Source organism: Salmo salar, chromosome 13 (genome assembly GCF_965601325.2).
Source record: "Salmo salar chromosome 13, fSalSal1, whole genome shotgun sequence".
NCBI classification, from domain to species: domain Eukaryota; kingdom Metazoa; phylum Chordata; class Actinopteri; order Salmoniformes; family Salmonidae; genus Salmo; species Salmo salar.
The window spans coordinates 67,189,963-67,204,878 of NC_138303.1; the positions used below are offsets into that span (position 1 = coordinate 67,189,963).

The following is a 14,916-nucleotide window of genomic DNA, read 5'->3' on the forward strand; positions in this document are numbered from 1 at the left end:
AATAGAGACAATGGTAGAAATTTATTTTTTTAATCTTAGTCATTTATTTATTCTACTCGATCTCATTTTGATCAAATCTCTTACAAGAAATACCTGGGTCGTGTTCACTAGGCATGAAATGGGAGTAAACCGTTTGAACACGACTTAAGCCCAAGTCTAGAAACTGAATACTAGGTAGATACCATATTCTTATGATTCTCAAACCCTGTGTTTTCGCGCCAGGCGAGGATGACATAATCCAGGCGGAGGTGACATGTAAGCACGCCCAGATGGAGGTGTCCATCTCCAAGTGTAAGCTCTTCCAGCTGGGCTTCGAGCGTGAGGACGTGAGGATCAACAACCAGTACTGCCCCGGCATTGAGGGAGAGGACTTCATCTCCTTTCACATCAACAACACCAAGGGCCATTGCGGCTCCATTGTACAGGTAATTAACCACAGATTGAGGGTCATTGGATCATTTTTCAATTCTAACCTTTATCATAAGGGGTGTGATAATATATCTGTCCCTGTATCAGTGGTTTCCTTCCACATAAACAACACAAAGGAACAGTGTGGCTCTATCAGACAGGTAGCCACAGATCTACAGTCAGATTAGTCTACCTTTAATCAGAACTGTAATCATTAGCGGGATGAAAAAAGATCTGATCTTGGATTAGTGGTTAGAATGCTACTTCCACCTACGGGTGTCGAACACGTTTTAGGCTTGTGACTCAGGGCTAATAGAGCTCCATTTTCCTGGTGAGAAATTGCAAAAATCCGTATAGCCAATAGGGTAGATCTGTCCTCCTACACTGCAAAAAGTGAAATCTAAGTAAGCCTAAATATCATATATTGAGTGATGAATCTCTTAAAATTTGTTTTTTTCTACTTTTTTCATGCAAAGCTAAGTGAGCTAATGTCATTGACAGATAGGTTTGCTTATTTTAACCTAAAAAAATGCTTAATACAGGTAATGTATCTTATTTCAAAATATTTTACCTTAATACTGACAATAAAGGTAAAATATTGTGAAAAACACATTGAAATTAGATAAATTACTTTAGTTTAAAATAGGCTAAATTATCTGCTAATGACATCAGATAACTTACTTGGTAAAAAAAAATATATATATATATACACTGCTCAAAAAAATAAAGGGAACACTTAAACAACACAATGTAACTCCAAATCAATCACACTTCTGTGAAATCAAACTGTCCACTTAGGAAGCAACACTGATTGACAATAAATGTCACATGCTGTTGTGCAAATGGAATAGACAACAGGTGGAAATTATAGGCAATTAGCAAGACACCCCCAATAAAGGAGTGGTTCTGCAGGTGGTGACCACAGACCACTTCTCAGTTCCTATGCTTCCTGGCTGATGTTTTGGTCACTTTTGAATGCTGGCGGTGCTTTCACTCTAGTGGTAGCATGAGACGGAGTCTACTACCCACACAAGTGGCTCAGGTAGTGCAGCTCATTCAGGATGGCACATCAATGCGAGCTGTGGCAAGAAGGTTTGCTGTGTCTGTCAGCGTAGTGTCCAGAGCATGGAGGCGCTACCAGGAGACAGGCCAGTACATCAGGAGACGTGGAGGAGGCCGTAGGAGGGCAACAACCCAGCAGCAGGACCGCTACCTCCGCCTTTGTGCAAGGAGGAGCAGGAGGAGCACTGCCAGAGCCCTGCAAAATGACCTCCAGCAGTCCACAAATGTGCATGTGTCTGCTCAAACGGTCAGAAACAGACTCCATGAGGGTGGTATGAGGGCCCGACGTCCACAGGTGGGGGTTGTACTTACAGCCCAACACCGTGCAGGACGTTTGGCATTTGCCAGAGAACACCAAGATTGGCAAATTCGCCACTGGCGCCCTGTGCTCTTCACAGATGAAAGCAGGTTCACACTGAGCACATGTGACAGACGTGACAGAGTCTGGAGACGCCGTGGACAACGTTCTGCTGCCTGCAACATCCTCCAGCATGACCGTTTTGGCGGTGGGTCAGTCATGGTGTGGGGTGGCATTTCTTTGGGGGGCCGCACAGTCCTCCATGTGCTCGCCAGAGGTAGCCTGACTGCCATTAGGTACCGAGATGAGATCCTCAGACCCCTTGTGAGACCATATGCTGGTGCGGTTGGCCCTGGGTTCCTCCTAATGCAAGACAATGCTAGACCTCATGTGGCTGGAGTGTGTCAGCAGTTCCTGCAAGAGGAAGGCATTGATGCTATGGACCGGCCTGCCCGTTCCCCAGACCTGAATCCAATTGAGCACATCTGGGACATCATGTCTCGCTCCATCCACCAACGCCACGTTGCACCACAGACTGTCCAGGAGTTGGCGAATGCTTTAGTCCAGGTCTGGGAGGAGATCCCTCAGGAGATCATCCGCCACCTCATCAGGAGCATGCCCAGGCATTGTAGGGAGGTCATACAGGCCATACAGGCCATACAGGTCATACAGCCTCATTTTGACTTGTTTTAAGGACATTACATCAAAGGTGGATCAGCCTGTAGTGTGGTTTTCCACTTTAATTTTGAGTGTGACTCCAAATCCAGACCTCCATGGGTTGATAAATTGGATTTACATTGATTATTTTTGTGTGATTTTGTTGTCAGCACATTCAACTATGTAAAGAAAAAAGTATTTAATAAGATTATTTCATTCATTCAGATCTAGGATGTGTTATTTTAGTATTCCCTTTATTTTTTTGAGCAGTGTATATATTTTTTATCACTCAATAGAAGATACTCTACTTGACCAACAGTATGTGGACACCTACTTGCTGAACATCTCATTCCAAAATCATTCATATGGAGTTGGTCCCCCCCTTTGCTGCTATAACAGCCTCCACTCTTCTGGGATGGCGTTCCACTAGATGTTGGAACATTGCTGCGTGGACTTGCTTCCATTCAGCGATGAGCATTAGTGAGGTCGGTCACTGATGTTGGGCGATTAGGCATGGCTCGCAGCCGGCATTCCAATTCATCCCAAAGGTGTTAGATGGGGTTGAGGTCAGGGCTCTGTGCAGGCCAGTCAAGTTCTTCCACACCGATCTCGACAAACCATTTCTGTTTGGGCCTCGCTTTGTACACGGGGGCATTGTCATGCTGAAATAGGAAAGGGCCTTCCACAAAGTTGGAAGCACAGAATCATCTAGAATGTCACTGTATGCTGTAGAGTTAAGATTTACCTTCACTGGAACTAAGTGGCCTTGCCCGAACCATGAAAAACAGCCCCAGACCATTATTCCTCCTCCGCCAAACTTTACACTTGGCACTATGCATTGGGGCAAGTAGCGTTCTCTTGGAATCCGCCAAACCCAGATTCGTCTGGCAGATGGTGAAGCGTGATTCATCACCCCAGAGTCCAATGGCGGTGAGATTTACACCACTCCAGCCAACGCTTGTCATTGCTCATGGTAATCTTAGGCTTGTGTATGGCTGCTTGGCCATGGAAACCCATTTCATGAAGCTCCCGACGAACAGTTCTTGTGCTGACGTTTCTTCCAAAGGTAGTTTGGAACGCGGTAGTGAGTGTTGCAACTGATGACAGACAATTTTTACACGCTACTTGCTTCAGCACTCGGCGGTCCCATTCTGTGAGCTTACCACTTTGCGGCTAAGCCGTTGTTGCCCCTAAACGTTTCCACTTCACAATAACAGCACTTACAGTTGACCGGGGAAGCTCTAGCATGGCAGAAATTTGACAAACTGACTTGTTGGAAAGATGGCATCCTATGACGGTGCCATGTTGAAAATCACTGAGCTCTTCAGTAAGGGCATTCGACGACCAACGTTTGTCTATGGAGATTGCATGGCTGTGTGCTTGATTTTATACACCTGTCAGCAACAGCTGTGGCTGAAATAACCGAATCCACCATTTTTTTTACATTTATTTTATTTCACCTTTATTTAACCAGGTAGGCTAGTTGAGAACAAGTTCTCATTTGCAACTGCGACCTGGCCAAGATAAAGCATAGCAATTCGACACATACAATGGAATACACATGGAATAAACAAAACATACAGTCAATAATACAGTAGAACAAAAGAAAACAAAAAGTCTATATACAGTGATGGCAAATTAGGTAAGTTAAGGCAATAAATAGGCTATGGTGGAGAAGTAATTACAATATAGCAATTAAACACTGGAATGGTAGATGTGCAGAAGATGAATGTGCAAGTAGAGATACTGGGGTGCAAAGGAGCAAGATATATAAATAAATACAGTATGGGGATGAGGTAGGTAGATAGATGGGCCACATACTTTTGTATATACTGTGTATTTAGGCTTGCTTAGATTTCACTTTTTGCAGTGTATCCAAATTGCCAGTAGGGCTCCATGTTACTAGTGAAATCTCTTCCCAGATCAAGTCATACTATACCTACTGTAATGACGGTTATTGTCTGGAATTTCTATCTTCAAAATGAGAACATTTTATTTTCTACCAGTCCAACGGCACACACATCATGTACAAGAACACGGTGTGGATCGAGAGTGTGAACAACACAGGCAACATCATCACCAGGGACAAGACAATCAACGTGGAGTTTACCTGTGCCTACGAGCTAGACCTCAAGATATCCTTGGAGACCGTGCTCAAGCCCATGCTCAGGTTAGAGGACCTTCTTTTTCTCAACACTAGGGTTGCAAACTTTCCCAAAATTTCCAGGTCTTCCAGAAATCCCAATTGTAGAATTCCCAGAATCAGAAGGGAATAAGCAGAAAATCTAGAATACTTGAATCAGGTTTTCTGGAAAACCTGGGAATCTTGGGAAAGTTAACAGAACTTTGCAACCCTACATGATGAAATGTAGTCTGAAATATGCATTTATTTTGGTTTTATATCTATACATTTATGTGAACGATAGAGATACAGTATGTGCCATGTCACATTGGACAAGGAGACAAGAGATTGCACACGACCAATGTTTTCCATTCCCTGACTTCCCTCTCTCTATCTCCCCCCCACCTTATCTCTCTCTCTCTCCCAACCTCCCTCTCGCTTTCTCTCTCTCTCCCTCTCTCCAGTGTTATCAACCTCACCCTCCCCACCCAGGAAGGCAACTTCATCACTAAGATGGCGCTGTACAAGAACTCCTCGTACCGCCAGCCGTACCGCGAGGGCGAGGTGGTGCTGAGCACGCGGGACGTCATCTTCGTGGGGGTGTTTGTGGAGGGGGCCGATGAGGACCAGCTCATCCTCATCGTCAATATGTGCTGGGCCACGCCGTCCCGCTACAGCAACGACCACCTCCGCTACGTCCTCATAGAGAGAGGGTAGGCTCAACACCTACGGCCAAAACAGCACCCTATCCATAATCAGGCTTGGAAAATTCTCGCAACTTTCCCAAAGTTCCCAGGTTTTCCAGAAATCCTGGCTGTAGGATATTGTAAGACAACACAGGAAAGGACCACACTAAATTCTCCTTCTCTGTTTCCAAAGTTGTCCCAACGTCAAGGACAACACCATCGGCATGGCTGAGAACGGGGTGTCCCTCACCTGTCGCTTCCACGTCACCGTCTTCAAGTTCATCGGGGACTACAGTGAGGTCCACCTCCACTGTGACGTGTCACTGTGTGACCACGAGACCAATACCTGCAAAGTGGTGAGGAGATCCTGAACACTGCACACTGAACATGGTGGTGCCCACTGAACACAGGTTCATATTACATCAGGAACCACTTTAATCTGTCCAGGAAACTGTCCCAAAGTGTTAATATGCGGCAAATGATAACAAATCTAACATATTGTGAAGCATGCTTACAATGGCTACGTTATTCCACCTTATCACGTGTGTGTGTGTGTGTGTGTGTGTGTGTGTGTGTGTGTGTGTGTGTGTGTGTGTGTGTGTGTGTGTGTGTGTGTGTGTGTGTGTGTGTGTGTGTGTGTGTGTGTGTGTGTGTGTGTGTGTGTGTGTGTGTGTGTGTGTGTGTGTGTGTGTGTAGAACTGTCCCCACAACAGGAGAATGTACTCAGACTACAGCGATCACAAGGAGCAGATCCTCACTGTAGGACCCATCAGAAGGCGAGGTATACATCAGTGTTGCCCTAGTGTGTGTGTGTACTGTATGTGTGTGTGTTTATTGTCTGTGTCTGATGTCCAACTGCAACATCTGCATGCATTATGTTTGAGTTTGTGTAAATACTAGTATGTGTGTGATTCATAATTTTGTGTTTATGTGTGCATATTAGAGTCGGACTGGTGTGAGGTGGGTAACGGAGGCTGTGAGCAGATCTGCACCAGTAAAGGGATGGGAGCTATGTGTAGCTGTGTGACTGGGATGCTGCAGAGGGACGGCAAGAGCTGTAGAGGTAAACACACATCATCCTCTCACATCTATACAATGCTAATAAATAATATGGGTCATTCTACAAATACTGCCTTTAAGGTAGTGTAATTTTGTTAAAAATACATTTATTTCACCTAATTGTACCATTCTGTCATAAAGAGCAACTTCATAACAAACATGTTTCCCATTTCCACTGTCACAAGGGGATTTATGGTTGATTTCAGATAAAATCATTAACCCTGTTACGATCAACCCTGTTACTTTATTTGGCACTTACTGTACTGTAGTCTTTTTTTTCTTCTTTTTTTAAGTTGAACATTATTAAAGAATGTTAAAATTAGGTGAAATGAAAAGTAATTTTTCACCAAGTTACAGATCTCAAAAGGCACCAAAATTGGTGGAACGACCCACTTATACAACAGAATTGGTAACTACTTGTTAATCAAATACAAGATTAATACAAATCAATCTTCAAGAAACAAGCACGTAAATCATTAATACTGTATTGTTACCATTTTACCGTCGACTTTTTAATTAATGCCTGGTTATTTCGGAACCATAATGTAAAGTACCACCAAAAAATTATGTTTGATCCCAAAATGCTGGTGTTCTCTTCTTTCTCATCTGACCTTCTATTCTACCCTTCATAAGACATTCTATTTTTTTATTCCCTCCATGCAGCTGTCAGCTCCAGCGTTGACCTTCGACCCCTTGTTTTCCCACTGGCTCTTAGCACCATGGTCTCCGTGCTCCTCACTCACACACACAATTCCCTCTTCTCCTAACCCTGGGCGGACAGTCAGAGAGAGAGGAGGGAGAGAGAGACAGATAAAAGAGAAGAGGAGAGCAGTATAACATGAAAAAACAGCAAACCAGAGGAGAGCAGACATCTACACTTCCTACTCACTGTCACAGACTGCCACAGCAACCAATCACAGAGCAGAGAGGCACTTCCCACCCGTTCCACTAAACAATAACAACAACAACTCACCAGACTGGGGCACTGGATCACAATGGAAAAAGCCCTCCAAAAGAGTCTCTCTATTCACGTATACTTTAGCTAGACAGCAGAAAGTCGGTATATTTCATTTAACAAACAGCTTAGTGAGTTAGTACTAGATACAGTGTTTTGGTTTAAAATAACTGTATTATTATTTATGTGTGAAGTCAGAGGCTGTGTATGTGAATTGATTACCTGTTCCCTTCTCAGCCCCTGATCCCCTACTCTGAAACTACAGTATGAGTCTCAGTAACATACCAAGTAATGCTCTGGTGCAGTGGTTCCCACCTTTTATAGTCCTGTACCCCTTCAAACATTCAACCTCCGGCTGCTTACTCCCTCTAGCACCAAGGTCAGCATACTCTCAAATGTTGTTTTTTTGTCATCATTGTAAGCCTGCCACACACACACTATACGATACATTTATTAAACATAAGAATGAGTGTGAGTTTATGTCACAACCCGGCTTGTGGGAAGTGAAAAATAGTTCTTATAGGACCATGGCACAAATAATATAATAAAAATCTATAATTTTGCTCTTTATTTAGCCATCTTACATACATTATAAAACTTTATTTGTTCATCGAAAATTGTGAATGAGAAGGGTATGCTTGAAAGGACGCACATAACTCTGCAATGTTGGGTTGTATTGGAGAGAGTCTCAGTCTTAAATAATTTTCCACACACAGTGTGCCTGTATTTAGTTTTCATGCTAGTGAGGGCCAAGAATCCACTCTCACATAGGTACGTGGTTGCAAAGGGCATCAGTGTCTTAACAGCGCGATTTGCCAAGGCAGGATACACTGAGTGCAGCCCAATCCATAAATCTGGCAGTGGCTTCTGATTCAATTCAATTTTCACAGAACAGCATGTTGCAATTTCGATGAGGCTCTCTTGTTCAGATATCGGTAGGTGGATTGGAGGCAGGGCATGAAAGGGATAACAAATCCAGTTGTTTGTGTCATCCGTTTTGGGAAAGTACCTGTGTAACTGCGCACCCAACTCACTCAGGTGCTACGCTATATCACATTTGACAATGTCCGTAAGCTTGAGTTCATTTGCACACAAAAAATCATACAATGATGCAAAGACCTGTGAGAAGAGCTCCAACTTCTTAATCATAGCCTCAATTTTGTCCCGCACATTGAATATAGTTGCGGAGGGTCCCTGTAATCCTAGATTCAGATCATTCAGGCGAGAAAAAACATCACCCAGATAGGCCAGTCGTGTAAGAAACTCGTCATCATGCAAGCGGTCAGACAAGTCAACATTCAAAAAAACGCCAAATGTCAATACTTTGCCCCTTGATAACCAGCGCACTTCTGTATGTTGTAAAAGCCTTACATGGTTGCTGCCCATATTATTGCATAGTGCAGAAAATACACGAGAGTTCACTGTAGTGTCCAAAACGTCTTTCAAGCTGTCAGGCATTCCCCTGGCACCAAGAGCCTCTCTGTGGAGGCTGTAGCGTACCCAAGTGGCGTCGGGAGGAACTGCTTGCACGCGCGTTACCACTCCACTATGTTTCCCTGTCATGGCTTTTGCGCCATCAGTACAGATACAAACACATCTTGACCACCAAAGTCCATTTGATGTCACAAAGCTGTCCATATAGCTTCTCCTGTTGTCCTGGTTTCCAGTGGTTTGTGGAAGAGGATGTCTTCCTTAATTGACCCCCCATAAACGTAACGGACATATACCAGGAGCTGTGCCAGCCCCGCCACATCTGTTGACTCATCCAGCTGTAACGCATAAATTCACTGGTTTGTATGTGAAGCAGTAATTGTTTCAAAACATCTCCTGCCATGTCACTGATGCGTCATGAAACGGTGTTGTTTGATGAAGGCATTGTCTGTATAGTTTTTTTGGCCTTTTCCCCCAGCATTGTCCCAGCCATGTCCACGGCATCAGGAAGAATTAAGTCCTCCACAATAGTATGGGGCTTGCCTGTCTTAGCCACTCGGTAGCTCACCATATAAAACGCTTCTAGCCCCTTCTTATTAATGGTATCTGTTGCTTTTATACATGTCTTACTACTCGAAAGTCGTCTTTGTTCTCGCTCAAAAAACTCCTGTGGCTTATTTTTCAAATTGTCATGTTTAGTTTCTAAATGTCTGCGCAAGAGTGAAGGTTTCCCGCGAGAGAGTAACGGTTAATGTGATTGGATGTTAATTATTTGACTAGGCTACCTGTATTTTATATTGTATTGTTATTTCGCTGAACACAAGATGGTTTTATATTATTTTTGGCAGTAAATCGAGGCTACTCAGACGAGAAAAAAAACTAACTCAAATGTATAGCCCCGTTAGAAAATATAAATATTCTGTTTGAAAATGTGAAAATGTAAATAAAAAAATGTATGTGAATCACATTTTTATTTGGCTTATCCCCGACGGCATTGCGCGTACCCCTGTACGCTCACCCCAGTTTGGGAATACCTGCTCTGGTGGATGTGTCTTAACTACCAAAGTGTTTGGTCATGTCCCACTGACATTTTACGTGCCTACTTCATGGCACATGTGCCAGTCTCAATCGGAAACAGTTCTAAAATAACTCATGTTTCAAATGATGCTTTCAGATACATTTGATTGAAAAAATAATAATATTGTGAAGGTGAAATGAATTCTCAAATGTATTTTGGTTAATTATTTTCACATTTTGTAAAGACCGATGTAGAACCAGTTCTCCAGACCGATATCAGTATGAGCTAAATATCAAAGTGACCTGGGTCAAATGTGCCTACCTATGCTGTTCTCAGCATGTGAACAGGTAATGTTTTTGTACAATGAATGACACAGAAGGAAGCTCACCCCACTCCATATAGCTAGCAATAACAATTTCCTTTTAGAAAATATCGGAGTATTTCATAAAATTTTCATTATGTACAAATGTACATATTGTTAATACAGGCTTTTTTATGTGATATTGTATGAATTTCAAGTGGCCTTAAAATATTGAGTTTGGATAATTAAGTAACCCCAAAAGGCAGCAAAACAAGAGAGGCAACCATCCCATTTTAGAGAAGCAATACCATTTCCAGAATAAACTGAATGGTTCTCATAATTACCATTGTGTCTCTGTTATGTTAATGTTTCTAAAAAGTTGCACCTACATGCATTAATGCTTCAATGATTTTATAAAACCATAAACTCAGGGCCTTGGGGCCTCCTGAGTGGTTCTAAGTCACTGTAACGCGGTGCTAGAGGCGTCACTACAGACCCGGGTTCGATCCCGGGCTGTATCACAACCGGCCCTCTCTCAATCAGAAAGATTTCTGGCTCCCAGGTGTCTTTTATACAGGTAACGAGCTGAGATTAGGAGCACACTCTTAAAGGGAGTGCTCCTAATCTCAGCTTGTTACCTGTATAAAAGACACCTATCCACAGAAGAGGTGTCAATCAGATTCCAAACTCTCCATCATGGCCAAGACCAAAGAGCTCTCCAAGGATGTCAGGAACAAGATTGCAGACCTACACAAGGCTGGAATGAGCCTTGTGTAAACACATTTCTTTACTGGAGATCAGAAGTGTCCGGTGAGAGAGAAAGGTAGGTTGATGTTGCCAGGATCAGAGTAGTACAGGAGATGTATTATGCTGAGGCAGTGAAGACCCCAAATTATTACTATTATATATTTTTTTAGGAACTCAGTTGGGGTCTCAACTTACTGTTGGTAGTTAAAATAGTACAATACACAAGGTACAGGTTCAAATTTTGGTTGTGCTTCAGCAGTTTTTCTCTTGTGTTTTATTTATTTATTATTTATTTCTGCCCCATGGCAAAATGAATAGAATTGCACAACATTTGTTATAACATTGCAAAATGTTCTGTCTTCCCCATGGCAAAATGTGTAGAACTGCAGGAAACTTGCTTTAGAACAGCAAAAATGTATTTCTGCCACATGGCAAAATGAGTAGAATTGCATGGATATGTTTTTTTTTTTAATTCTCTCCGGCCCATAGCAGAATCGCAACAAAATCTATGATCTATGAGATCAGGCTGAAATAACATGCGTTTCAGTAAGGTTGACTTAGCGTTTATAGCCATGGTTATCAACTGTACCGCAGAAATGGAACGTAAATCACAGAAAATAGATGTTGTGGTGGCAGTTGCAGAGTACTGCAGAGGGCTTACAGGGTGTGTTGAACAATAGTGTCCTGTCCTCCCAGGCTGCCGGCCTTGTGTAGGATCAGATAGGACCAAGTAGTGGATTTAATGGCTGTAGCGTTAGTTGGTAGGCAATTTTTCTTCCCTTTTCCCCGTCCTTTTCCCCTTCCCTTCCCTTTTGTGCAACAAAGCGTAATGAATTCACACTCCAGGTCCCGGTTTCCCAAAAGCATCTTAAGGCTAAGGTCATCGTTAGAACCTTTGTAGGAGCATCGTTAAATCTCCGAGCGGTTTCCCAAAACCACCTTTATTAATGTTGTACTTGAAAACGCTAGTAGGCCTAATCTAATGCCTGCCTCTAGGGATGGGCAAAAATGACAAAATACAATTACAAAATACAAGCACAAAATACCATAAAGATCAATGTATTGACTTAAAATACATGCCTTTTGTATTTTAAAATACAAAAATACATTTGCATGTAGCCAGCCTGAACATCAACAACATTCTCAGTAAAGGTTAAGTCTGCTAAATGACCAAAATACAAATGTGTATATGTGAAAATGAACATACCAAAATAAACGGAAAAGCACACAGGGTTATTGGCCTTGTTTCGGGGCAGAGCTCAGCAGAGTAATATTCAGCATGCTTTGCAATTGTTCATTTTTACACTGAACAAAAATATAAACGCAACATGTAAAATCTTGGTCTCATGTTTTATGAGCTGAAATAAAAGATCTCAGAAATCTTCCATAGGCACCAAAAGCTTATTTCTCTCAATTTGTTTGCAAAAATGTGTTTACATCCCTTTTAGCAATTTTCCTTTGCCAAGATAATCCATCCACTTTACAGGTGTGGCATATCAAGAAGCTGATTAAACAGCATGATCATTACACAGGTGCACCTTGTGCTGGGGACAATAAAAGGCCACTCTAAAATGTGCAGTTTTGTCACACAACACAATGCCACAGATGTCTTAAGTTGAGGGAGCGTGCAATTGGCATGCTGAATGCAGGGATGTCCACCAGAGCTGTTGCCAGATAATTAAATGTTAATTTCTCTAGCATAAGCCGCCTCCAACGTCATTTTAGAGAATTTGGCAGTACGTTCAACCGGCCTCACAACCACAGACCATGTGTATGAAATATTGAAATTTACATGGTTTTTAGAGTGAAGTACATCGGAAAAAAGCAAAAGAAAACTGCAAGACTGAATAGGAGAAAAGACAAGCAACAAACAAAGAAGATAGGCTTTTGAAAAATAACTATTTTTCATAAAATTGTAGTTATCTTAGCAAGCTGAATTGTTTACCAGTTGCTAAGCAGTTGCTAGGGACTCTTTTGGAAGAAGCTAGCTAGCTAACGAAGAATAACAAAGAATATCTAGTTAACAGAAGAAAAGAAAGAGAAAATCAGGACAGAAGAAAAAGGATATCAAAGTGAAACAGTTCTCTAAAGACACAGGAGACAATAATACAAGAAACAACACTTCTGTAGCTTGTCAACTATGTGTCTGTCTATCCCTGTTCTCTCCTCTCTGCACAGGCCATACAAACGCTCCACACCGCGTGGCCGCTGCCACTCTAACCTGGTGGTCCCAGCGCGCACGACCCACGTGGAGTTCCAGGTCTCCGGCAGCCTCTGGAACTGCCGGTCTGCAGCCAACAAGGCTGAGTTCATCTCAGCCTATGCTACCCTCCACTCCCTAGACTTCCTGGCGCTGACGGAAACATGGATTACCACAGATAACACTGCTACTCCTACTGCTCTCTCTTCGTCTGCCCACGTGTTCTCGCATACCCCGAGAGCATCTGGCCAGCGGGGTGGTGGCACTGGAATCCTCATCTCTCCCAAGTGGACATTCTCTCTTTCTCCCCTGACCCATCTGTCTATCTCCTCATTTGAATTCCATGCTGTCACAGTTACCAGCCCTTTCAAGCTTAACATCCTTATCATTTATCGCCCTCGAGGTTCCCTTGGAGAGTTCATCAATGAGCTTGACGCCTTGATAAGTTCCTTACCTGAGGATGGCTCACCTCTCACAGTTCTGGGTGACTTTAACCTCCCCACGTCTACCTTTGACTCATTCCTCTCTGCCTCCTTCTTTCCACTCCTCTCCTCTTTTGACCTCACCCTCTCACCTTCCCCCCCTACTCACAAGGCAGGCAATACTCTTGACCTCATCTTTACTAGATGCTGTTCTTCCACTAATCTCATTGCAACTCCCCTCCAAATCTCCGACCACTACCTTGTATCCTTTTCCCTCTTGCTCTCATCCAACACTTCTCACTCTGCCCCTACTCGGATGGTATTGCGCCGTCCCAACCCTCGCTCTCTCTCTCCCGCTACTCTCTCCTCTTCCATCCTATCATCTCTTCCCTCTGCTCAAACCTTCTCCAACCTATCACCTGATTCTGCCTCCTCAACCCTCCTCTCCTCCCTTTCTGCATCCTTTGATTTTCTCTGTCCCCTATCCTCCAGGCCGGCTCGGTCCTCCCCTCCTGCTCCGTGGCTCGACGACTCACTACGAGCTCACAGAACAAGGCTCCGGGCAGCCGAGCGGAAATGGAGGAAAACTCGCCTCCCTGCGGACCTGGCATCCTTTCACTCACTCCTCTCTACATTCTCCTCTTCTGTCTCTGCTGCTAAAGCCACTTTCTACCACTCTAAATTCCAAGCATCTGCCTCTAACCCTAGGAAGCTCTTTGCTACCTTCTCCTCCCTCCTGAATCCTCCTCCCCCTCCCCCCCCCCTCCTCCCTCTCTGCGGATGACTTCGTCAACCATTTTGAAAAGAAGGTTGACGATATCCGATCCTCGTTTGCTAAGTCAAACGACACCGCTGGTCCTGCTCACACTGCCCTACCCTGTGCTTTGACCTCTTTCTCCCCTCTCTCTCCAGATGAAATCTCGCGTCTTGTGACGGCCGGCCGCCCAACAACCTGCCCACTTGACCCTATCCCCTCCTCTCTTCTCCAGACCATTTCCGGAGACCTTCTCCCCTTCCTCACCTCGCTCATCAACTCATCCTTGACCGCTGGCTACGTCCCTTCCGTCTTCAAGAGAGCGAGAGTTGCACCCCTTCTGAAAAAACCTACACTCGATCCCTCCGATGTCAACAACTACAGACCAGTATCCCTTCTTTCTTTTCTCTCCAAAACTCTTGAACGTGCCGTCCTTGGCCAGCTCTCCTGCTATCTCTCTCAGAATGACCTTCTTGATCCTAATCAGTCAGGTTTCAAGACTGGGCATTCAACTGAGACTGCTCTTCTCTGTGTCACGGAGGCTCTCCGCACTGCTAAAGCTAACTCTCTCTCCTCTGCTCTCATCCTTCTAGACCTATCTGCTGCCTTTGATACTGTGAACCATCAGATCCTCCTCTCCACCCTCTCCGAGTTTGGCATCTCCGGCGCGGCCCACGCTTGGATTGCGTCCTACCTGACAGGTCGCTCCTACCAGGTGGCGTGGCGAGAATCTGTCTCCGCACCATGCGCTCTCACCACTGGTGTCCCCCAGGGCTCTGTTCTAGGCCCTCTCCTA

General features: G+C 43.9%; 1 protein-coding gene across 1 annotated transcript in view; it reads left to right on the forward strand.

Annotated features, from left to right (window-relative positions):
* Positions 1-7,830, forward strand: part of LOC106567602 (alpha-tectorin) — a 72,627-nt gene extending 64,797 nt beyond the window's left edge. Inside the window, exons 28-34 of the mRNA XM_082959733.1 lie at positions 223-425; positions 4,432-4,595; positions 5,012-5,260; positions 5,427-5,589; positions 5,930-6,014; positions 6,177-6,296; positions 6,956-7,830. Coding sequence (XP_082815859.1) covers positions 223-425; positions 4,432-4,595; positions 5,012-5,260; positions 5,427-5,589; positions 5,930-6,014; positions 6,177-6,296; positions 6,956-7,059 — 1,088 coding nt within the window. The 3' untranslated portion in view covers positions 7,060-7,830. The remainder of the gene's footprint in view (positions 1-222; positions 426-4,431; positions 4,596-5,011; positions 5,261-5,426; positions 5,590-5,929; positions 6,015-6,176; positions 6,297-6,955) is intronic.
* The last annotated feature ends 7,086 nt before the right edge of the window (positions 7,831-14,916 follow it).